This window comes from Pyrgilauda ruficollis, unplaced genomic scaffold (genome assembly GCF_017590135.1).
Source record: "Pyrgilauda ruficollis isolate IOZ18807 unplaced genomic scaffold, ASM1759013v1 scaffold17, whole genome shotgun sequence".
Classification (NCBI taxonomy): domain Eukaryota; kingdom Metazoa; phylum Chordata; class Aves; order Passeriformes; family Passeridae; genus Pyrgilauda; species Pyrgilauda ruficollis.
This window is the reverse complement of record NW_024515875.1, coordinates 5,187,762-5,213,061: the sequence shown is the minus strand read 5'-3', so window position 1 is coordinate 5,213,061 and position 25,300 is coordinate 5,187,762. Positions and strand designations below refer to the sequence as shown.

The 25,300-nt window shown below is 38.6% G+C and overlaps 1 protein-coding gene across 3 annotated transcripts in view; it reads left to right on the top strand.

Annotated features, from left to right (window-relative positions):
- NME7 (NME/NM23 family member 7) overlaps positions 1-25,300 on the top strand; it is a 90,938-nt gene that overhangs the window by 33,941 nt on the left and 31,697 nt on the right. For all 3 annotated transcript variants that reach the window (XM_041463778.1, XM_041463776.1, XM_041463777.1), the window contains exons 7-10: positions 2,431-2,536; positions 16,091-16,155; positions 16,953-17,021; positions 20,683-20,784. In XM_041463778.1, the coding sequence (XP_041319712.1) occupies positions 2,431-2,536; positions 16,091-16,155; positions 16,953-17,021; positions 20,683-20,784 (342 nt within the window). The remainder of the gene's footprint in view (positions 1-2,430; positions 2,537-16,090; positions 16,156-16,952; positions 17,022-20,682; positions 20,785-25,300) is intronic.

Below are 25,300 nucleotides of genomic sequence, written 5' to 3'. Positions count from 1 at the left end.
GAGCTGGGCAGCCTCCCCTTCTGGTGCTGTTAGGCTGTGAGGTTGACTGCACAGCTCGGGCAGTTTTCTGCTGGCCAAGCGCTCACCTTGCTGCTTGCACTGTGCCTGAACTGCTGGGTCCTCTCTCTGTGCTTCGGGTTTTGGCAAGAAATCAGATGGTGGACATGAAGAAGGTTTTCTGTTGGCTGACTTGATGAACATGTTGCAGACTCAGAAAGAGTTCGGATAGGTGGTCTTTTCTGGTGAAGGAGAGTCAGCAAAGTCTTTGGAGCTCTGGTTAAATAGTTAGATGTCTTCAAATACGCAGGTGAAAGTTTCTCTTTTTTCCTGTGTACTACCATGACAACTGTTCTAGCTTCTGAACTGGGAGTGTAGGAAAGAGTATCTATTAGCATAAATTCTTGGTTAGAAGCATAAGTATGTGCTTAGGTTTTAGTTTGTTCTTGTTGCATTTCATTATTTTTGAAATGCTGTCTGAAGGCCCTGTTCATCTGCAGCATTTTTATGACGCTGGGATTATTTTGCTGAACATCTGTAGGTGTGTGCGTCTTTGTGGTGTTATTGATACCTATCTTTAATAAATCAAACAAAATTGTGAATTTAGTGCCCCTGTGTCTTTATTAATTTAGTGGGCCTAGTATTATATGGCTGTATAGCAGTTGCTATGGAAACTAGTTGGCTGTGCCTGCAGAAGTTTGCTGAAAAGAAGGAAATATAAGATAAAGGGAACTAAATGAACTCTCCTGACAGAAAACTGAAGTCTCAACCACATTTAATGAATGTACTGTAAGATGAACACTTACAGTGGAATGCTGCATTGTTCTTTTGATGGCTAAATAACAAGTGAAAGTATGTTTCTGATACACTCTAAGCTGCTGTCTCTCTGCAGGCCAAATTTTGTAATTTCTTTAGATCAGGAATAAAGGGTAAGGAAAAAGATTTTATTTTTTTTTTTAAGCTCCACAAGATTATAGTCTGGCCTTTCATTATGCAAGTCCTTCAGCATTATTGAGTTAATTTCCTTTTATGAATTTTAATAGATAAAACTAAGTGTTAACTATTACACATATTTTACTGCCTTTTTCTGGCTGCTTCTTTTAGAGTAAATAGCAATTAATAGAGTGGGACAAGTTCCTTCAATCATGCAGACTTTTATCAGTAGAAGGATGTAAGGAATGAACCCTATTGTCTCAGGTATACCCACTTAAAATGTGGATTATTTGCCAGCAGAAAAACAAAAGCGCTTTTTCCTTCTTTTGAAAGATCCGTTGTCCAGGATCCATTGTCCAAGATCCAAAGCACAACAAGTTTGAATTGTGTAATTCTTCAAGAAGATATTACAGAAATTGTTGAAGTGCATGAGCTAAATGAGAGTCTGTTCCATTTAAGTTGAGCTAGTTAATTAAGGGAGACAATTGCAGGAAATGGCCTTTAGCATTGCTACTGTTATACAGGAAAACATCAAATACATTTGGTAGTAGTATTTCGTGGATGGAACGTTTTCTCTTAAATAGAGATGTATCATTTCTCTTACTGAATTTGATGGATAGGTACAAAAACGGAACCTGTGTTTTGCACATTTGTTGATTGGCTGGCAGATTGTGTAACATATGTGAATAAATGATATGGAAAAAGTGTGAAGCTGTGAACAGTGGAAAAAATATCACCAAGGAAAGAAACCTGACTGCTAAGTTCACCCCAGTATGGTCTAAGACCCAAGGTATCTGATGGCTAAATTGTGGTGGTGGGAAGAAAGAGATTGAAGGCAAGAAGGTTCCTTTGATTTATCTGAGAAATTGAAGCAATTGAGTTCATCAGCTTCAATCCAGTAGGACTTTTAAAAAAAATTATAGGGCTAATAAGGCTTGAGAAGTGACACAGCAATTTTAGATGAAATTTATTGTTTAAGATGAAAGGAAGAAAATGTAAACAATTTGGAAGGAGGTCCAAATTTACATTTTGTATATGGAAAGAAAACATACTGAGAAATGGATGGTAGTCGTATTTTTGGTCATGTAGTGGAAAAGATGATTTGAAAAAAAATAAAAAATAAAAAATGTGTGTAAGGGAGTGGATTTGGAAGGATACTGAGGAAAAAGAGAGAGCTTTGGTAAAACTGGGAACACCTCTACCAAATTATTGCTGCATCACATTTTGAGTGCTCCGAGTGTGAACAGATTGCATTGTAGAACTGAAAAGGAAGACATTGCAAGAAATACTCCAATCCTGTTTTTATGATTGTAGCAATGGTGCCAGAGAGGAGAAGATACATTTGAGATAGTATATTAGGAAAGTAGTATTTGTAGAAAAAAAAAATCTTCACTAAAGTTTATCTTCTGTGATTATGGATACTTCAGATGTTGTTACTCATGATAAAAGCTGATGTGTGCTAGATCAATCTAAAATGTGTTTAATTACAATTGTTTTCAGGAGCTGGAGTTGTTCTTTCCCTCCAGTGGAGGTCGTGGACCAGTCAGCAGTGCCAAATTCACAAACTGTACTTGTTGCATTATTAAGCCTCATGCTGTTAATGAAGGTAAGCAATGCAGATAGCAGAGGAGAAAGCAGTATGTGTCCATGGTATCCATGACCATTCCTGTACCCTGTTTTTGGGAGAATGAGACTGTATGAGCACAGGATGTATTTCACAATATGTGCAACTCTTGCAGATACATTGTCTTTCATACACATTTAGTATTTCTGCAGTTCATTTCCATGAAGAGTGAGTGGGTCATGTGCTTTCCATGCAGGTATCTGTTCACTTCAGAATGAGAAGGGAGAGGCAAAAAAGAGAAGGATTAAAACCTATGTGAGGTTTAACGTATCTTATTGAGACAGCTTCCCATGTCCTCGCTCCTGTCTGCCCAGCACAGTCACCTGCAGGAGATCAGCATCCTCCCAAGAGAGTGAAAGCAGGACACCTGGCCATGATCCAGGGCCCTCCGCTCAGGCACTAGCACATCAGATTAAAATTACTCAGAAAGGGAGATTTGTGCTGTTGCAAATCTTGTTCTGCTGAATGCAGTGGGGATGGAAAGTAGGAAAGGCTTGTTTATGAAAGTGAGCCAAAGACCTAAAGCATTTGGTAGATTCTGTGATGCTTTCTGTACTGGAGAATGCCCTGGGAGTTTGAGTATTGGAAATGTTTAATGCTCTACTGTTACCATGCAAAAATGACCTCGCTTGTGTGTCCTGTACTTAGATCCAGGAGCATGTGTAGGAGCAGTGAGTGCAGTAAAATATTTTGACTCAGGCACTGAAACAGTATTTTTGAATGCAGAATAAATACCAGCATGTGAGAGCATAGAGTTTTTTCTTAGTAAGATGCAGAGCACACTGCAACATTCTAATCGCTTCTTTGTGGATAGTTTAAATGGAAACAGCGGAAGTGGCTGGAGCAGTTTCCAGGCCTTTCACACCTCAGGTGGGATGTCTGGAGAGCTTGCTGAAAGAAAAAAAAAGGCTTTCACAAGAAGGAGTTTTGTGGTTGCTCCTGATAATGCGCCTGTTATCTCTTCCAGACCGTGCATGGTATCTGCTGCTGCTAAGTTTGCCATGCAGCAAAGACACAGTGACGTTCCTTTTACAGAAATATGGGCAGCAGCTGGGACTATGATTTTACCTAGCTACATGTTTGCAGAGGACAAGCTTTTCTGTGGCAGGATTGTTAGGGTCCTTCATTTGAGAGTAAAAATAGCGAAGTGGATGGTTTGGACTGGCTTTTTTTAGACTTAAGATAAAATTTCTGTTACATACAGAGGTTCAGACTCAGGTTTTGTCTTCCTATTTTTAATCTTACTCATCTCTGTAGATTTCATAGTGTCCTGTCTGTTCCTTTTTTTTTTTTCTTGAACTTCTCTTAATTTTTCTGAGTTGCCAGAAGACAAATTGTGACCCTATTTGCACATCCCTCTGGGAGTGTGAGTGCCTGTAGGAGGGTGAGGGTGGTGGTGAGGGTAGGAGGAGGGAGAAGAGGTGGTGTGGATGTAGGTAAACAAAAAATGTATGTGCACATCTAGCTTTGCAGTGTGAGTGCTGGTCTTAATGTCCCCTATACAGTCCTGAGGTCTTACAGAGCCTCAGGTCTTAATGTTTCCCATATAGTCCTTTTTCTCACAGCACAGAGGTCTGGAAAGTCAGAGGACAGCTGCCAAAAAGCAACTAAAATTTGAAAGACAAAAAGTGTACCTTGCGTATTCCCTCCATGCAGCTGTGATTACTACCCTCAAAAACAAAGAAATCAGAACTGACTTTTCTATGTCAGTGAACTGTTTTAACACTTTGTTGTGGTTTAACTGCAGCTGGCCACCAGCAAACCCCACACAACCACTCACTCTCTTCTCGGGGACTGGGGAGAGAGAATCAGAGGAGTAAAAGTGAGGAATGTCATGGGTTAAGATAAGGACAGTTTAGTAGGTAAAGCAAAAGCTGCACACACAGTCAGGTAAGTGGAAACACAGCAGCTGGAGAGGAAAGGAGAACCTGTGTGGCCTTCAGTGGGAAAAGGTGGTTTGGCAAAGCCAGAGGCATAGAGAGAAAGTCATGTGTGTCAAAGCAGCAGAGCCTCTTTTGTGTTGGAATTTTGATATGTGCTCTACAAATTTTCAGTATTGAGTATCTAAAAATAAACCTTTTTGCAATTTCCTATGCACTGCTGAGGCTTTGAACTTGGCTATCTAATTACCATGAATATAAGCTACTCATTACATATTTACAATTACATGAAGTTTCGCTTATGTACTTCAGTTTATACGGAGATTTAGTTTTTATTTCTGTAGAGACATTTGGCTGAATTAGTGATTTGAATTTTGCTTTTTGGCCCTTTTCCTCAGTGTTTGTTTTTCCTCCAGAGTCTGTTGCATAACTGATTCTTAGAAGGAAAAATCTTCCTGATTTTCTGTCCTGGAAGATGATTTGCTTTAATGGCAGCTGTAAACTAGGTTGCTTTTCAGTGAGCTTAACTTGCTGACAAAAGGCTGGATGTAATCTCTAATTTATGCTGGTTAATTCTTGGGCACAATACTCTCACGAAATGAGTTTGATTGCCACAGCTGGCCTTTCCAGTGATACAGTAGAGGAAAATCAGTGTTGGTTTTATCTCTGGCCTTGCTGCCTCTCTTCTGACAGACATACAGAAGTGTCTGGTCCTAGGCAGCCACAGCAGCACAGCCCAGCCAACCACAGCGGGACCTGGTGCAGTGCCCAGGCACCTGAGAATTCCTGTAAGCAGGATTGTCAGCATGTCTGCCAGGCTGCAGGGGAACCCTGGCCTGATAAAGGGTCTGGGGGGACTAAGGTGAAGTTTAACCTCAGCTGTCAAGAGTGTTGGTAATGCTGGTATCGCTCGCCCTCTAGGAATGTGTGCCATGCACATCTCTTTAAGAGCTCAGGCCATAGCTATTTTGTGTCTGGTGTTAGCATAACATCTTCTGTGGAGGATCTGAAATGGGCAGGCCATGGGAGGCAGTGTAGCCCAGAGCTCTGGACTAGACAGCTTTAGCTCACTGGTGGCAGCCCCCAGTGGAGATGGAGACCTTCCTTCCCTGGCTGGCAGCAGTGAGGTGAACTCTGAAGAGGCTTTGCAAGAGCAGCCCAGTTCCTCTTCACTGGGAGCTAGAAGAACGCAAAAGCAGCCTGGTGCTACTCCAAGCAAATTTGTTCTGACCAGGGTTGCATCAGGGAGATATGATGTGGTTTATCGTCTCTAGAATCTGTTAAGTTCTCGGTGTCTTTCAGTTTCCTCCTCTTCCGAGACCAGTTTTCAGTCAAGGAGGATGGTAACTAGTAAGCACAGCTCTAGGATGGTATGGTTAATTTGTTTAATAATTTGAAATTTTTAGTGTGGGTCTGTTCTGTAATTCTCCTGCTTCTTGTACTTCTGATTCTTGAGATAAAATAGCATAGTTGCAATCACTTAAGCATTCTCTTTTTGTAATTCCCCTCATGTTAGTAGATCTGGATGTATTAGCACTAGTGCCCAGAAGCCAAACGTAAATTCTCCAGAATGGATAAACATCAGTTTAATGCCCTTAGGACAGTTATGATTCGACTGTTTTGTGAGCAGAAATAGCACCCTATAGATCACTGAGTGGGATTAACTTTTAATATTTTTATGTGTATCAGTTTAGTCATGTTTGCTGTAGAAGTAGACTTTGGTATTTTGTGACGGGTTTAAAGTTTCTTTGATGTTTCCTTGGAAAATTAGCAGGCGAAAAATTTTATAATAGAGATGATCAGGCTGTAAAGGCTGAGGTCAGAAGTGTGTAATATGCAAACTGAAAGGGCTGCCTAGAGGCAAGGAAGCCTCTGTGGTTTTGAAAGGTCCTAGGCATGAGACTGACTACCCAGACAGGTTTGTTCTCCTTGTATGTGTTAAGCTTGAGATTTTTTTCTAACATTTCTGGTAAGTTAACTCATTTTTCCTCTTAATTAAAAAAAAATACAGTGCTGTCTTCCACAGTATTCTTCAACTAAAGAAAATTCAAATCTCATAGAAAATAAAAGGAGCAGGAATACCTTCTTGCCAAGTGGAAAAGATACTGTGTGGAAATGTGTTTTTAGACCTGTTCTGAGTGGATGATAAGACTTAGAGCCCTTCTATATTAAATTAGTAGCTAGCAGACAGCTTTAGAAAGTTGTGTAACTTTACATTGATTAACAAAACGTTGCGCAACAGGAAATCGTAAGAATCTTACTTCCTTCTTTATTCAAAGGCGGAAAAATTCCAATTGAGAGAGTAGTTTGTAGCTCCAAAGACAAATCTAAATGTGACAAAAAGAATACCAAGGATGGTAGTTCAGTCTCAGGCAGGTGCAGAAACAAGGTTTACTTATGTAGAATCTCAAGCAAATTTACTGTACAAGAGAGAGTGAGGAGAGGACTGTAGAGCATGGGAATCCAGCATTGTAGTGGATTATCTGAGTGCAGACAACTGAAGAACTGTCCTGAGACACAATACACTTGTTGCTCTTTGAAAGAGAGAAGGCATTACTATGAAATATCCAGTTCACCTCCGTATAATGCTACTTACATTGTGTGTAGTTAGGAAACTGAGTCAGCTGGAAAGGAAAAAGAGGATGATATAGTAGAGATACAAATATATTGTCACTCTCAGCACTACTTATCTATTTCATAGTTTTTTCTCAAGAAAATTTGTATCATTAGATATAAAAACTCTGGAAATTGTTAGCTTTTTTTTTTTTTACCCTTTTAGACATAAGTTTGAATAATTAAGTGGTTTTTTTTTCAGGAGACCTAGAATTAGAACAGGGTTTTCAGAAAACTGCCAGAAAACTCAGAAAACTGTCCAATTTTCTCTTAAGTTATCTGAAAGTACATCTGTCTGTGATAAGTGTGCAGATAATAGAAAGGTGAAGTGCAGATGCTGTGGAGTTTACCCCATTGTAGGCAGAACCTTTCTTTGGATTTTGTCTACAAGATTGAGTGCAAAGGGGCATCAGTGCTAGCCTTGATGCACTTAACAATTTGAAGTGTGGAAGGAATTATTTTCAGATAGAATCTGGAAGCAAAAAAAAAAAAAAAATTGTGGAATGAACACAAATCTTTGCAGATACTTCAAAGTGGATGGTTTGAGATGTGACCTCAGGGTATTCCCACACGCAGTATGACAATCTTAGTGCTGCAGTCATGTGAGGACTAACTAGTAAAACACTGCTTTCAGCTGCAGGCATTTTTTTGCAGACAGACTTGCCCAGGGAGGAGAGGTATTTTATGTCAAATGAAATGCAGTTTGTTTCTTGTGTTTTCCTCGAATATATATACTATGTAGGATGTTAAAGCATTTGGTGTTGTCTAGTGGTGCTGGGATTTTTTTGGTTGGGTTTTTTCTCTTTAGAGAAGCTAGAAAAAAGTGATTAAAGTGAAAACAACCTACTTTGCCACTTCATCACCATTTTTTAGAATAAAAAAAATTAGCTTTCATGAGATCAGTCGTCCATACGCTTCCATCTGTGTTGTTAATTCTTTGCTGTAGTTGTAATGATGGATATTCCTTGCCTGGGATGTTTGGTTTTGAAACCTAGCCCATAGTGTTTCTCCTTTATTTCTGCCTGAAGTTTTAGCACCTTGGCATTGGTTTCCCAGCTTAGAGTGATTCTGGATTTCAGTGACTACTGGGAAAGTGACATCTATTTTTTTGATGTATGAAAAATATATTTTACATTTGAATAGATTTTGGTAGGGGAGGAGGTGAACTGAATTTGGAAATCCTTTCTGACAGTTTGAGACAGGCAGGAAGAGGAGGAGCTACACTTCAGAGAACCAAACAGATCAAATGGCACAGCCAGTCCTTTCTGAAGCCCATAAGTATCCTCCAGCTGGAAAGAATGTATTTGCTGCTGTGTTCAGTAGACTTATACTGGTGGTGTTCATGTTACTGGAAATCATCTCTGTGCAGGGACGATGGTATTATTGTAAAAAAAAGAGACATTAGAAATGAGTGTTTTCTACTGCATTTTGGGATTTTCACTTATAAAGGGTTAGAGAAAAGTCAATGTTAAGAGTGGACCAGAATAGTGAAACTTCTTTCATACCAAGGAAACTGATGAATCATGAGTGTATAATTTCACTGAAATCACTCAGTGGTTGATGGACATTTGCCAGCATGTCTTTTGTGAAGGAAAATATGCTATGTTGATCTCTGAAGTCTCCAAGTATGCTTTCTCTAAGGGAAGGTAAAATAGTGTAAGATAGCCTCATTCACTTGGTTATCAGTCCCCTTGTGAAAGTTCTTTGCTGCCAGAAAACCAGAATTTTCCTTTAGTGGAATAATTTGTATGTTTAGATCTTCACAACATAGGCATCTGCATAGCTTTAAATGCTTCCCTGAATGTTGGGCTGGACATGAGCATGTCAAATTAAAAGGGCTTTACAAATGAAGTCTTATCACTCATCCTGGAGCCAGTTCTTGTCAATATTGTCATTAATGGCTTGGATGGGTGAGGACAGAGCATGCTTGCAATGTTCACACATGGTACTGAGTGCCTACTGAAATTTTGAAGGATGTGAACAGAACATTTCTGTGAACAGAGCATCAGAACATTCATGATGAATTGCAGAAATTATGTGATGCAAAGATGATGAAACTAAATATAAACTGCATAACACTACTGTGGAGAAGGGAAAATAAATGCAAAGATATAAAATAAAGAAGAACTGGGAGAGTATCAGTGAAAAGTTTGAGAAATTGTTGGTATAGTGATGAAACAGGGACAATCTGTGTTCACTATGTACCCACTAGTTCTGCTTAATGAAAATCCAACTTGCTTATCATACCCAGTTTCTGGGCACTCTCTTTCAAAAAGAACGAAAAAAGAGAGCAAAAGAATAAGACATTTAGCCAATGGAAACTTTATGGGTTTAATTTATTTAACCTGAGATGGGTAGGACAGGGATATACAGCTTTCTGTAAGTACATTTACAAAATGGTGATGTAACGGAACCTGAAATTTTTGAGAACATTTTAGAAAAATGCAAAAAATGTGGCCATGCCTAATCTAACTCACTGTACCTTGGAGCAAAAGATCAATATATTGAAGTCTCTTCTTTTACTGCCCTTTTCAAATCAGAGTGTAAGGAGAAAGGCAATATACTGGATCTGAAAACAGCCAAGGCACAGAATATAGGAATATGTGATAGACTTTTGCCAAGTGGAAAATAAATTATAGAGCTTACAGTGTATTTACTATTGTTCTAGGACAGTGAACTTTCCAGATTGTAGGGGATCGCATGAAGATTTTAACCTCCAGAATTCATTTAATTGACAGTGAAATGATAGATTAAAGTTATTGTTTGTAATTATAAGCTAAGGTACATTCCAAGGAGTAATTTTAACCACTTTCTCTCTGTAGCTGTAACCATTCATGAGAAGTCCCATGCACAGTGGTCAGCAGGGATAACCAGAGAAAAGGAAAGAAATGCTACTAAGATTGTGAATGGTTTGAATTGCAATACTGAATGCCTTCATATAATCCAGTGGTACAGCCTCAGCTAAAAATATAATATTTAGTTTTGTTCAGAAATAAGCAAAAATTTAAAAAGAAATAAGAAATTTGCTTGAGAAATAAGCTTAAGAAATTTGCTTAAGAAATAAGCAAAAATAAATGAAACTCATTATAGCCATAGAAACATTCTACAAGCTAAAATGATTGACCATAATCTTAAGTTGAAAGAAAAATAAAATCTGATTGGATGTGCTAAAGGAGTGCAAAGTAATGAACATTGTGAAAGAAAGAGCAAAGCAAACTGGATATTTCTTTTGAAACTTTCTCTTAACACAAGAACAAAGAAAGACAGAAAACTAAGCTTTTCTGGGTTTTTTTGCAGATATACAGCTGTCAGTTTGAGTTCAGCATAACTGTTGCACAAATATTGACTTTTCTTCATAATATTGCTTTCTTCTTCAAATTATCTTCTCCAGTGGCTCACACTGCCCAGCCAAATTGCTGGATACTTTGTGTAGTCTGGCTCTGATCTTTGCCTTAAATTTCTCTATGGGCCATTGTATCTGAATGGTAAGTGTGACTCTTCCCATCTGTTCCCATGCAAGAATTCCCAGAATACCTTTTTTCCTCTATGGATTTTCATCATTTTGCATCTTATAATGCCCTGTTTGGCATTCACATGTGTGGTCTTGCCTTGTTCATAGCAGTTCAGAAAGTTGCAGCTGAAATTAAGCCTTTGAACCTTCCACCTCCTTTGAATGTGTCAGTTCCCATTCTCAGCTGTGTCACACACTTGGTCATTTTTGGTTTCAAGGCCCCCTGAGATTTAATACCTGCATGCATAATTTTTCTTGTGCTAGCAGTATCCTGACTTCTATTTTCCAGTAAGGCCATGATGATATCTTTTTTTTCACTCCTTTAACTTTTAGTATTTTCAAAGAATATTTTCTGTAAAGGTTTTCACCGGTGCTGCAGTGTTGACGAAGTTCTCTGTAAATGTCTGTAAAACTGCTCTTCAAACTTCTTGAGGTTCTCCTTTAATATAGTACCTAGACAGAAATGAGGGATAATGGAAAATCCTGGACTGTATCACTGTGAACAATATTCACTCAGCATTTTCTCACAAGCTCCTCTTTCTCCCATCTGTATCCACTGGTCTTTTTTTTTCCCTCCTCATCACTAGCCTGGGTGGCTTTTGAGGTCCCCCTCTCCTTTGCTGCCACTCAGGAGACCCTCTGTCATTCCCTGGTGTGCCACAGCACAGTGCAAAAATGACTGCATATCCTTTTTCACACAGTACACAGTGGGGCTGGATACCAATAATTATAGATTATTACCATGACCAAACTTTTGGGGAGTCTAAAATGGTGTATTTATGCTGCATAGTAAAAATGCCTAGAGTTATGTTATTCCTAAGTACAAAAAGAAGACAAGAGAGAAACCTTGTTCTTCAGGGTATAGGTTGACCAACTGATAGGAAGAAGTGCACTTTTTGAGAGGGACATTAGTCATTTACTTACTGACCAGTGTTTTTCAGTGTTGTCTGAAACAAACATTAGCAAGAACTTCAACTGAAATGCATTGCAGGAGGGCCCAACTCTAAATCCCACTTTTCCATCTTCTAGAGTTCAAAAAGGACTTTGCTTGGAGTCAAGCCTGATTGTGATTCTCTGGAGTTTTGAAATAGGACTTTACCACTTGGCAGTAAAGAATCAGATTATTTCATTACACTATGAAGCAAAATTGCATTTTAAAATGTCAGAAAAAGACATGAAATTAAATTGCTACTTATAGTTACTGATATGTTAAGCACCCAGTACAGGTTACTTTTAGAAATATGTTACTGGATGAGGTGGATCATCAATCTGATCAGCCATGGCAGTTTTTGTATTCCTGTCAAAAACCCCCTGATGTTTAAGAGGAATTATTTTTAATTATTGGAAGGATTTTTAAAAAATTACATATGGAGGCTGAGATGAGGAATCTAGTTCTTGCCTTGCTTTGAAAGCAGTCTGCTGTCTTGCCTAATGAGCTTTTAACAGAGGAATGGTTAAATTAGGAAACAGGTCAAGAAGAAAGGGAAGAGAATGAAACATTCCTACTCCTAGGGCTGATGGTTCATAGTGCACTGGGACTGAAAGGTCCCAGTAGCACAGCTGCTGTGGCTCATTGATTAAAGTTAAAAGTGACTTGCATTAAACTGTTTTATTTTATCCCAATGCATAATTCTGCAAACATTTTTCAGTGTGAAACATTTTTCAGTGGTAACATTTTTCAGTCTGATTTCTTCCTTGCTACTTTCTGTTTCTTAATTAAGGACAATTTTCAAATACTGTATGTTGTAAAGCAACAAGTTGTATAATATTAATGTAACTGAGGAAGTCTTGGTACTTTATCATTTTACCTGATTAAAATACATTGGAAAATTATTTCTGTCTATATTGGAAAATTATGTCCTGTACTAGGTATGTAGTAATACAATGCTGCCCAGCAGACAAAAAATGTGTGCTCGTGCTCCCTTTCTTTCACTCTTTTTGCTTGGATTAGTGTTAAATTCCCTCAGTTGTATTTAGTAATGCTTGGGATTCTTTTGTGCTTTAAGACTGAAAATTCATCATAACTGGTGCCTAATCTGTGCCTTTGATTTGTGTTCTTACTGTAATTACATTTTAAACATCCATTGACCCTTTTTGAAGGGTCCTTGGAAAGTTGTTTTTTCACTACAGATTTGGATTTTAAAGTTGAAAAGAACTGTTGAAAGCTGCTGAAATGGCACTCTAATTAGCTCATATTTTCCTGAGCCTTATCTGCCCCCAAAGAAGAGGATATGTCCCAGTTCAGTCATGCAGCTGGCTGAAAGCCTCAGACAGATCCCAAGCTGAGCCTTGAGCCTGCATTATTGCTGCTTGGGGATTGCCTCTGTGCTTTTTGTTTCTATTTTGGTTCAGGTAGAATTTGGAAGGAAAATGGAAAGCAAAGTGTCCCTAGGAGGAATGATACATGGATTGCCCAAACTGGGACAAGGGAGGGCAAATCACTGGATCTGTGGATCTGCTGTTTCTATTTTGGTTCAGGTAGAATTTGGAAGGAAAATGGAAAGCAAAGTGTCCCTAGGAGGAATGATACATGGATTGCCCAAACTGGGACACTGGCAAATCACTGGATCTGTGGATCTGTGCTGCCACTGGCAACTTGCTTATGCTCCTTTGCCTCAATTTCCACATCTTGGAAGCGGAGCTGACATCCTGCTTTGCAAACATAAATGAAACCTCATGGCCCTTCTTCCTCAAGGCACTTTGAATTTTGTGGGTGAGGTGTCTTTCTGTCTGACTGGTGGCAATAAGTCCTTTGGTTAAGCATTTTGGATGTTGCAGACATAGGCAATTTTTCTGGAGCAATGAAGTGCTCTGCTGCTCTGATGAGTGAGAGTGAACTCAGAAATACAATGTAGTGGAAAATCTTGAGAGATTTATCACAATTATTAAAGAAACCTTGCATTAAAGACCTTTATGCAAAATGCCTTCCTACTTTCATTTCTATCGTTAAAGTCTCCTATCTCCTCTCTACACAAGAGATAGGTCTTAGTGACTTCAGTAGAGAAACAGCCCAGAAAGCTGAATAGAGTCCCCCTTTGCTTCTCTAAAACATGGATTTTATTTGTAGCGTGTAAAACTGCTGAAGACGAAAGTTCTGTAAAAAGCAGATCTCCACAGTACCCTGTAACTTGATGTATTTTAATTAGATGCTTGCTGGCTTAGAGTGCCTATGCAAGTAGCCCATTCTTGACTGATAAAGTGTGAAATGGACATCTGTCAGGCAAAGCAGCTGTCCCTTACCTTTCTCATAGCTTTTTCCCTGCAAGTGACAGTGACCATTTATCTGCCAGTGCCCTTGCTTCATCTCTGCTGCTGGTTTCTAGTGAAGCAGTTGACCAATGTTGTCTTTGAAGATTGAGAATGAGGAAATGTTTATGCTGTGTCACATATTTAATTAGTTAATTAATTAAATTCATTTATTTATTCAATTTATTTATTCATTTCCTGAATGATTCCCAGCCAGTCACTTATCTCTTTACAAACTGCCCATTCATCTCTGAAAACAAGAGTGAAGGCTCACTGCCTCAGTTCAATCTGTGTGGAAGCATCTGAGATGCTCAGCCTTTCCAGCAGGGTGGACAAAAAGAAACCAGAGCTTTGGATTCTCTCTCTGATGTGGTCTTGCATTTCCTGGGCAAACCTGTCCAAGTCCCTTCATTTCGTGGTTGCAATTTTTTTTCAATCCATAAAAAGGGGGATTTTTTTTCCTCTGGGTTCACAGGAGTGTTAAAAGGAAACTTTTACCAAAACATGGTGGAACTGTATAGTCTCACCCCTCCAAAATGTATGGTATGTTCCAAGCCTGTGGTCCTGCCCTGAACCATCCTGTATCCATAATCCCATTGGCCCGAGTCTGATTCCGTGCCCCTTTTCATTCTCTCTCTTAAGCTGTGCTAGCGAGACCAGTCGCTCTCTTAGCCTTTCTTCCCTCTTAGCCCTTCTGCTCCCCTCTTGCTCCTTCCATCCCCTAGGCTCTCCCTCTCCCCCTCCCATCCCTTCCCCCCTCTCTCCCTCAGTAACCATGCTGTTCCTGGGGATGGGACCCCCAATAATCCCTCATCAATCAGCACCCTCAGAAGCCATGTGGAGTCTCCTTGCCTGCCCGCTGCTGCCAGCCAGCTCACAGCCTAGGGGGCCCTCCAGGGACAGCCCGGGGTGCCCCCTCCCCAAAATGAACCACAACAGTGGGATAGGAATTGTATTTGCCTCTGCTTGTTTCTATGTTCTATAAACACAAAGAGCTGAATGTATTTTCAGTGCATGAGTATGCACTGAAATCTCAAGTATTCCCTTCAGTAGCTGGAAGATTTTTGCAAGAAATGTGCACTATTTTGTAGAGGGAAGGCTTTTCTACACAAACCTTAGTGTGAAAATGTAATAGAAAATACTTCAGAGACATGGGTTTTTAAAATTTTCATTTGTAAATACAATTTTTGAAAGCCTTTCAACCCTCAGTCTCGTTTACTCAGAGCTTCCACTGACCTCTTGATGTGGTAGGAAGCTCCCCAGTCCTATGCCACAGGTATTAGAAGGTTGTGTCTCAAATATGCTATAACTTCCATACTACCTTTGTTTTATTCTCATCTCCTAAATTCATGCAGTGCTAAATATCCTGCAATTTAAAGACTATTAATAAAAGGATCTGATGACCAGGAGTCACATCCTTCTGTTGTCATTTGTTACAGGGTATTCTTCTGTGATTAATTATTTTCTAGATAAATGTCCAGAAATTTGTAGTTTCTTGCAAATTGTGCTAGAGGACAGGCATTTGTGTTCTATAAAAAAAACAACGATTCTCTGAAATTTACTCGCACAGAGTAATGTCCTTGGCTGACATAATCTTCAAAATGGCCTGATCTTATAAGCATGGGCAAATCTAAAATATACATTCAATGGAAAATCAGTGGTTCTTGTTTTCTGAAGTTCCATGTTTTGTTTTACAACATCATTCAGTCTTTAGGATGTGTTCTGGAAAGAATAAGCAACAGTATCATCAGCAATAGCATATTTGTGAGCTGTAAACTTTGAAGGAATAGGTTATTTTGCACTAATGTGATTTTCCCATTGCAGACATGAACTCCTGTGCTAGTTTACTGGCAACATTTGTTATCATCCTGCATTGTTTCTGGCTTAAAGTAGGACCTGCAGAAAGAAAAAGACAGCTGGTGCTCTGAATTGGTGACTGATTAAGCATCCGTATTGCCAGTGGGTCTTCATTAAAAATATAAATCTTGGTCTTGCAGCAACTGGGTGTTTTGCAGTTGATCTGAGAAAGCAAAGGCTTCACTAATTACCTTTTTTAGTAGAAATGCTCTTCAACACCTGCATGGAGTTTAATTATTTGAAACCATCAACATGTAAGCTCATATAGAACCTAGAGTGTGTGAACTCAGCCCTGTTCTCTTCTTCCTCTCAAGCATTACACAAACACTGTTTTTTCATTTTGGGAATAAACAGTATATTGGCATAATACCTTTCAGTTGTAAAATCTGCTTTTTGAAATTGAATACTGTATTTTCCATGTTTCCTCAGGGCTTTCTGGAAAGATTATAAAAGCCATCCTCAAGGAAGGATTTGAGATCTCAGCTTTGCAGATGGTAGGTTTCCTTTTGTGTGTTTTTATGATAAACAGAAGTTGGAGTAGTGCTGTATGCATGTCATAGCAGTGCACAGGTGTCTTCCTGCAGTGTAAAACTCTTGTGCAGACTGTAGCAGTGTTTTGGGATCAGCATTGTCCTTGTTATATTTGTGTTTTAGTATCTGACTGATCAGCTAATCTGTTTCTGTTTGCTTGGTGACCTTGAGCCAAGATACTTCACTTCCCTGTATCTGAGTTTCCCTATAGTTAGCAGGGAGGTAATTATATTTGCCTTTTCTGGAGCAATTTGAGATATCTTTACGAAATGTACTAGCTAAGATCAATTAAACTATTGTTAATATACTTCCTTAATTTTTTAAAATATATATTTAGTATGAATTATGGGGAATACTTTTAAAGGTACTTGAGGGATTTTGACATCCTGAATACCCTCAGCAGTTGAAGGGATTTGGCACAGAGATTGTTCCCAAGAGTTCTACCCTTCAGCTGTGGTGAAAGTCTCAAGATCTGACATTCTCCTATCACTCAGATCCTATCACAAATGAAGAATAGTCCCTTTCTTAGTGGGATCAGCCAACATTACATTGTCTACTTGTATTTGATGTGGAAAAAGATACTGTGTGCTATGTTGCTTGTGCCATCACTAAGTTGCTGACAAGCTTCATATTGTGGTAATAAAGCCATTCCTTTTACCTAGTAAAAGTTAGAGGATTCTGAATGTTTGCTGGTTAAGAATGGGTCTGTGTATTCCTGTTGTTGTTTAATATAGACTGGCTAACATTTTGTTTGTTTTAGTTCAACATGGAGCGTCCAAATGTGGAAGAATTTTATGAGATTTACAAAGGTGTTGTCCCTGAATACCTGGTAAGCATAAGTTTAACAGGAATCTGTTTAAAAATAAAATATGCTCAAGTGAGGAAATTACCACGTTTCTTATTGCTTGGGAATGTGATGTGGTTTCTTTTATGAACCTGGTATTGAACAGTTCTAGTCTGTTGTCAAATAAATTAATTTGTTGTGAGAATTGTGTTATGTGTGTCATAATCAAGGAGAGCCTTACATGAAAATTGTTCAGCGGAGGAATTTGTAAAATACAACAGAGTCATGTCTCCGGCTTCCCCCAGAAAAGTTATTTTATTGATGTTGAGGTATGAGAATGTATCACACCTGCATCTTTGTTTGATTGGATGTTGTAAGAGTGGCTTGGACCAAAATACATATTAATTTTATTTACAATGAGGCTGCTGTGTTGGAGGCTTTCCTAATGACATCTTCAACTATTCTTTGGTTTATGTGACTTTTGTAAATATTCAGAAAAATTAAGAAGTTTGTGATATGTTGTAATCCCAGTGGACATCTGAGACTCTCTGCAGTATTATGCTTTCTTGTACTGTCATGTAAAACTTCCTGACTGCAGATAGAACAATGGGAATACAAGCAGATGAGTTTGTATTTCTGGATCACCTTGTCTCAGAGGATTTTGATTCCTTTTACTCATAGTAATTTTTACTTTACTGTGTAATTTACTCATAGTAATGAGTTTAGCTTCACTGCCTTGCTATTATGTTGTAAATTATCCTTAATTTTTAAATGGTTACATTATTGTAAGTTTTCTACATATTTACTAATATTACTCTGAAAATGAAATTTTTATTATTTTTTTTTCTCCTTTATGATAGTTCAGTCTAACTCATTTCAATGGCGTTTGTAGATTTGTCTTTAAATAGGTTAGGAGTGCTGTTCACTCTCAGATTGGGGAATACTCATAAGGCCTCCTCTGAACATCATTTTTGACAAGTACCACAGGGAGATTGGACAGGCATACTTGTGGGTATGTGGCAGAATTTAAAAATGGGAGTATCTGACCAGTATTTCAGGGTCTGAGGAGTCCTGTAGTGCTGCAAAAGTCTCTGCTTTGAACAAAATGGGAAATTTTTTACCATTTTCTGCAGCTCTTGGGCTGCACAATCTCTAACCCTCTAACAAGCTGCAAATTTTAGTTATATAATTTAATTGGAGAGTTACTCAGAAGGGAAGGTGACATTTAAACAAGGTAAGTCAATAAATAAAATGCGTTGTAGGTGATGTCAAGAAAAGTGAGAATCTGGGGCTCTGTCCTGGAAATTATATGTGTTGGATTGACTCAGTCGAAAAGAAATCAAATTAATGTTTTCATGCACTCAATTTCTAAAAAGCAGGAAAACAGAAAAGCTAATCATGATGGTAAAGGGTTCTGGAGAAGGCACACATAAGAACAGCAATGGATATTGCCGGTGCAGTCCAAATAGGAAAGTGTGTTACGAAATAGGATATTGGAAAAAGAATATGACCAATTCTATATGTGACTCAGAACATCTGTTTTGATCTAAATTTTATTTATCATCCCAAAATAACTCAGCAGAGAAGATACTAGCATCCAGAAATACTTAAAAAAAACTGTAGTTCAATTTCTTCTGGTTATTTCTTGTCAGTCAGATAAAGGTTTGACATTGTATATAAAGTATTCTGTGAAAAGAGAAAGCTGTACAATTGCCCAAAATTTTAGCTTTGTTAGTATCTCCTACATGGGATTTTACGTATTGTTGCTTAGTTTCTGTGTTGTTTTGCTTTGTATTTTCTACTCCAGCCAGAATAGAAAATGGGGAAAAAGAAGTGAGATTATTTCAGCTTAGAATCCACTTTGTTAATCAAAAGTCCTTGAGCTTGATCCACCTCCCGGAGTGGTTCTGGCTGACCACAAACCATGCTATTTGATGAATAAACTATTTGCCAGAGAAAATTTGTATCTGTATCAGAGAAAATACAGTATCTGTAACTGGGATCTTCACCATACAAACGCTGTCTGCTATTTAGACTCAGCTCTGGACTTGATGAGGCTGCATAAGTAGATCAGGCTTGTCTGACACAGAACCACCTGCCTCTGTGCTGTGCCTGGTGGCAGCTGGTCTTCAGGTCTTCAGCTCTGTGCAGTAATGAAGGAGTCAGGAGTAACTTCAGTCATGTTGTTGTTCATTGTTGCTGGTGGGATGTTTGTGCTGAGACAGAAACAATAAAAGAGGGAGAAACTGTTTACTGTTTCTTAGCAGAATGAAATACATGGGCTTTTACCTGTTTTGAACAGAGGATCTGTTGGTGATAAAACAGTTTTTGGAATTAAAATATTTATTTATGTTGTAGAGCATGAAGCTAGTCTGCACTCTTTTCATGTCCTTAAGGAATACTTCTACCTAAATTTCCTAGGATCTGGTTGATGATAGAGGCACTGGATAAAATTCAGAGAGGGGAGCTTAGGCACACGTTCTCAGTATGGAATCCAGTATGGGGATAGCAGCTTTTGGAACAGTGCTGCTTGACTCGGAGTCATTGTGTATTTATTTTCTGTCACGATTCATAGAAGGAAGAGAAGGACTTAGCTGTTATTTTCCTTCTGCTCTTTCATCACTCTGTATGCTTTGCCATGGTTCATCTTTGATCTGCCTGTGGCTGGTGGGCATGGTTGCAGAGCCTTGCTAGTCCTTACCTATCCTCCCTTACTTTCGCTGCATGTTTTGTCCTTTTGTCTTTCCCCATTGATTTTGACTCCTTTAATTGTCTTGATTTGTTTAAAACTTGTCTGTCCAGATTTCTAGACAAGTATGCAATTATAAGGGCATGATTTAAAAAGAAAGCCAGACTAGAACATCAAAATAGATTCTTTCTGCTTGTGAAAGCTATACCTCTAATTAACAAACTCCAAATTGGCACTAATGCCCAGAGTTAATTTAAGCTTATGAAAACCAAGACCAGTTTTCATCACCCACACAGAACTCACGATGTCTCTTTACTCTCCTGGAGACTCCAGGGAAACAGATGATTTCACTGTAACTGAGATCCTGGTATTAGTACATTACAAGAATGTTGCCAGACCCTTTCCCTAATAGGTTGTGCCGCAAGCACAGATTCTGTTGCCTTGTGTGTTTTACCTTCTGTAGTAATCTGTGAGGAAAAGCTAGAGAGAACCAAAAGCCCAGGAGACATTTTAATGACTTAAAGCCATTGAATGAGTGTATATTTGAAAACAGATATAGGCTGTGTACTGTGCTTCTGGTAGGGAACACTGCAAATTACGTTGCTGCCCATGGAACTGGCATGATTTTTCAAGTTTAAAAGCCAGCAAAGTGCATTCCAGTGATTCAGTCTAGTTTGACAAGTTATGAGATACTGCCATGGAATCTAGATCCAGATCAATAAGGATGTACCTACAAAAGAATTTAAAGTATTGAGGTTGCTGTTATGTGCCATTCAGAATCCTGTTGAAGCTGAATATCCAATTTTTCTCAGTTTCCTCCTTCTAAACCAAGTAGCAAATTGGAAAACATTTCTTTTGTGGTGAGTACCAATGGTATCTGTTTAGTGTCCTCACTTTCCTAAATGTATATTTCTTAATTGTTCCTTTCCTATAAGTTTGGGCCTTGTTTTGGGGAGAAATGCAACCCTGGCTGAAACCCAAAGTGTTCAACTTTTTTCCGTCTTCTTTCTCTTCCAGGAGATGATTTCAGAGTTGTGTTCAGGCCCGTGCATAGCAATGGAGATTAGACAATTCGATCCTTCAAAAGTGTTCAGAGACTTCTGTGGTCCTACTGACCCTGTAAGTACTTTCTTGAGTGATAAATAACGCATAAAAAATTGATGTGCTAAGTGAATTAAAATGTCAAAATGTGGTATGGCTGCCACATGCCTGCTGTTTTCATTAGGAACATGTCGGTATTACCTTATTATACGAAGTCAGACACTGACCTTGGTGGACCAATTTACAAATCCTTTAGCAACCTTTCTGATCTTACCTAAACCAGATTATAAAATACTGTGATGGCATTTATGTGAAAGGAAAGCTATCTAGGCAAAAATATCTGTTAAAGGATTCACAAATATAAGAATGCAAGACTTCAGAGCCGTGGAATGAACAGTTATTTCTTGTGGATGCTAGTGTGATCACATGTTAATTTACTGCAGCCTGTGGCATTCTCCTCGGTTGAAACTTGATTTTTAGAAGGAAGCAAACAAAAAAGTGTGTCAAAGTTCTCTTACCTGTTTGCTTCTAGCTTTTGTTTTTCATTTCTTGGGGTGTATAATTACGTATCTGTAAATACTGTGTGCAATTTGAAGACAGGCGTAGGTACTCTCTCGAAAAGTTTGCAGATTTCTGTTAAACAGTGAAGGCTGCTCTGTGCACAAGAACAATGAGGTGAAAGGCGAGATGCAGGCAGTGAAATCAGGGTTTGTATGTTTTTCGTGTTATGATTTAATGTTTTAGTTGCAGACTTGAGGAAAGTCACCAATCTTCTTGGAAAATAATCACACAGATGAATGTTTGAAGGGGAGAACAAATTATTAGGATATGTTTTTCTTCAGATCCAGAGTTTTCATTGTAGAAAGCACAGGTTAAAGGCATTATCCAAACCTTTATTGCCTTTTCTGTTTGGTAACATTCAAATATTTCTCTACTGGGTTAACATCTTGTAAACAGAGCATAAGCCATTTATCTGACTTAGTTTTAACTATAGGATGGTAAATCAGTAGATATGTACACAATATGGTGGTTTCAGTTTCGTTTCTAATTCCACGTTTAATGTTACTGGTCTTTAAAACATTCAAAGATGCAGTCATTTTATTTGGGCCTATTACATCCTTTTCATATGTCTGCTTGTTTATTACCTGATACATTAAAATCAACCTCTGCTTGCAAACATCATGGTGGCTTTTATTTATGAAAGACAATTGTTTCTATATAAGGGGAGTTTCATTGGTTTTCCTTACTTGCATGAAAAACTGTAATAACTATACAATGTGTGTAAGCAGCTGTTGATGAGCTGAGGAACTGAGGGATGTATAAACTGGTGGCTTTTCTGGGTAACAAAAGAAAACCACAGAGGAGGGAACCAATTTCCTGTCTCCCAGATCTCTTGCTCCTCAGTGACCTAGTCATGCTGTTTGTGTTTCCCTGGTAATGGTTTAATGTCTGACTTGTGAAGTGAAAATGAGTATCTGCCTGCTTCTAGTGGAAGCACAGGCTGTGAGTTTTGGACACTGACTTCAGAACAGTTTCACTAATGGTACATTTGGAAGACAGGCAACTGTGTTATGTTTCTGTGCCCTGTTTTCTGTAAAAATTGCAAATTAATTGATTCTCCAAGCACATAAAGCCTACGTACAGTAACTGCAGATGCTCTCAAGACTAGTCATTGCCTGAAATTAATCTGTTTCTTCAGATAGTGTTTGTAGCTTGTCCCTGAGGATAAAGTGGCCAAGGTATCTTGGCTTTTGTCATTCCCAACTGGAATTGCTAGAGAAGCTCACATCTGCACTTTGTGGTTACAATAGGAGGTGGTTACAATTTTGTCTAAAATAGGAGTAGCAGAAACCATAACAGCAGTTTCATTACCGAAAGAGGATATATGCAGACCATGAAGATAATTTGGACTTGATGGATATTCTGGTAGTTAAGGAACATCTAAGTGTCATGCAAATAGTGCATTGCTGTTAAGAGATCTGGATCTCTTTATAACTTGTCTGTTTACATGTGCTAGATTCTGATGTGTGTGCAGTCTGTTCAAAAACACAGAAGAAGACCAAGTTCACTACAAAAATGGACCCATTTGGGTCACTTTGGCTCCTGTTAAAGAGTACCTTATCTGCCATTGAAATCACTGTCATTGCTTTCAAGGCAAAGTGCTATTTGAAGTGAGTGAAGGTGTTGGAATTTGACGTATATAATGAATCTTTGCCAATCACCTGTTCTGTTAATTATATCTTAATTACATAACAAATGTAATAATTACTTTGTGGCACATCAGATCTCTAAACTGGGTGTGAATGTTAGCAGGCCTTTCAGTCTGTTCTTCGTTTTGCAGGATGTTTAGGGCTGAAGAAAGAATTAGAATTCTTCAGTTTTGAGGATTAGACTTTAATAAGATAACCATTTACAACAAGTGTATAATGCTAAAAATGAACTGGAACTCCTAACTATTTTCTATAAGCGGGTAATAGTTTGTTAGCACTGCAGGTCAATAAAGTTCTCTGCCAAAAATACCCTTCATTATAAACCAACTTGTAAATACTTTATTAAAACCTCCTCTGTGGTAGTAGGGAAGACAACTAAACAAAAACCTGGTTTGAGCTTCTTTGTAGTCATGTGTGAAGAGCTCTATTGGACCTGGAAAGCAGGTAGTGGGATAAAGATACTTCTCTGGAAAGAGCTGTGCTGAAGATGCTCACTCCCAAAATTACTGTGGTCTGATTGAAGGGCTCAGTGTGGCAGATTTCTGGCTTGTGGAACACTTGTCCCCAGTAAATAGTACATGCAGTAGGATATGTGCCTTTCTGCAGATCTTGCTGCTCCTTGCATCCTTCTTGTGTGCTGGCGCTTTTCTGCTGAGTGTCTGCCTGGCTGATTGTGCTCGTGGTGAGCTGCCAGCCTCTTCAATCACACGTGCCTTCAGCTGCTGGAGTGCAGCTCATTCTTTTGTGTCATTGGTGGTCTCACCTCAGGCCCTTCTGTAGTCCAGTCGTGATGCTTGTTCTTGTCTTCCAGTTGCACTCTCCAGTCAGGTCCCAGGCTCCTTGTATGCCTTGCTCTTGGTGTCCTGCTGTGCCTCTTCCTCTCTGTCCTGGTTTGCCTCTCATATGTGGGCTTTGGAAGTGGAAGGTTCTCTCCACATCTGCTGTAATAAACAGCGGTTTACTCTTTACTTATTTTTGCAGCACCCCTATAAAAGGCCACCAGTCATAGTGATGCCCATCTTGAAAATGATTATTTGCAATGTTAATAAGAGCTGTTTAAAAAGGTCTCTGAATGTCACACAAGACTGCTGCTTTTCAGGGAGGGGAGGCATCCTCAGACTCTGCTATGCACACAGAACTGTAAGGTTTGAAATGCTGACATCCTATGAGCAGCTGAGAACTTTTGTTGAGATATTTAAATTACAAATAAGAATGGCATGAAATGACTTCAGATTCCACTGATTTCCATGGTGTTTCTGGATCATTTAAGCCCTTTTTTAAAATACACTATCAAATCTTGCTATGCAGGTTCTTAAATTGCACATTTTTTGCTGGGTGCTATTTCACTCTGTTTCTACTGGTGCAGTTGAAAAGAAAGGAAAAAAATTGAAATAAAAAAAAAATTAAAATTACACCTGTGGTAAAGAGGTAGCTGTTCTAGAAAGCTAGAAAGAGGACTTAAAAAGTTAATTAAATCTGATTCTTACAGAACAGGTGTCTATTCAACTTTCAGTACACACTATTACTTGGAGGTCAAAGTTACTAACTGGACCAAAGTCTGACAGAAATGAAGTTGTGTTTCTCCTTTGTTGTAAAGAAATGAAAATGCTTGGAGGGGTAGAGATAAATGCAGCACAGTGTGTATTATGAAGAAAGCTGTTTTAAGTTCAGTAAGGAAGAAAAAGAAAACAACCTATTCTGCATTGGTTTGGCTTGCTTTAGCATGGACCAGGATGTAAAATCTGTAATGAAAAACCTTGGAACAAGGGGAAGGTGGCCAGGGAATCCTGTCACCACTTGAGTTTGCTGGCATTGATATTTCATTTCACTAATGTTTGTATATTTTTGGCTGCTGGAGCAATTAGAGACTTCTTGTTATTACTTAGGTCTGAAGCTACAGCTTTAGATTTCACATCTTTGTGCAGCTTCTCTATTGAAATAACTGCTCGGTACCATTTTGTCATGGAGTTGTCAAGATGCTTACTTAGTATTCATAAAACGCTTGGAAAATGCTGTAGAAATTAAGGTGGTTTTTTTTCTTTTGGGTTTCTTTTTTGCCTTTTTTTTTAAACCTTGTTCATATGCAAATTAAAAAGTTGGTTATAATACATTATTCCAAGAGTCTACATCAGCTACATGTTCCTGGCTGACTGCATAAATTTTAGTATTCCTAAGAGCTTTTACTTGAAATTGGCAGTACGCTAAATGTGACTCAAGTCCCTTCTGTTATGAAATATTATTAAAGTGATGGGATGTGCTGCAATATTTCTGCATCCTGTGGACTGAAAGGGGATTTTCATACACTTGCTTTAAATCCTAACCTGCATTCTTTTTACACTGGGGATTTGCACCTTTAAGTGTAACAGTGTATCAAGTCATTTGTA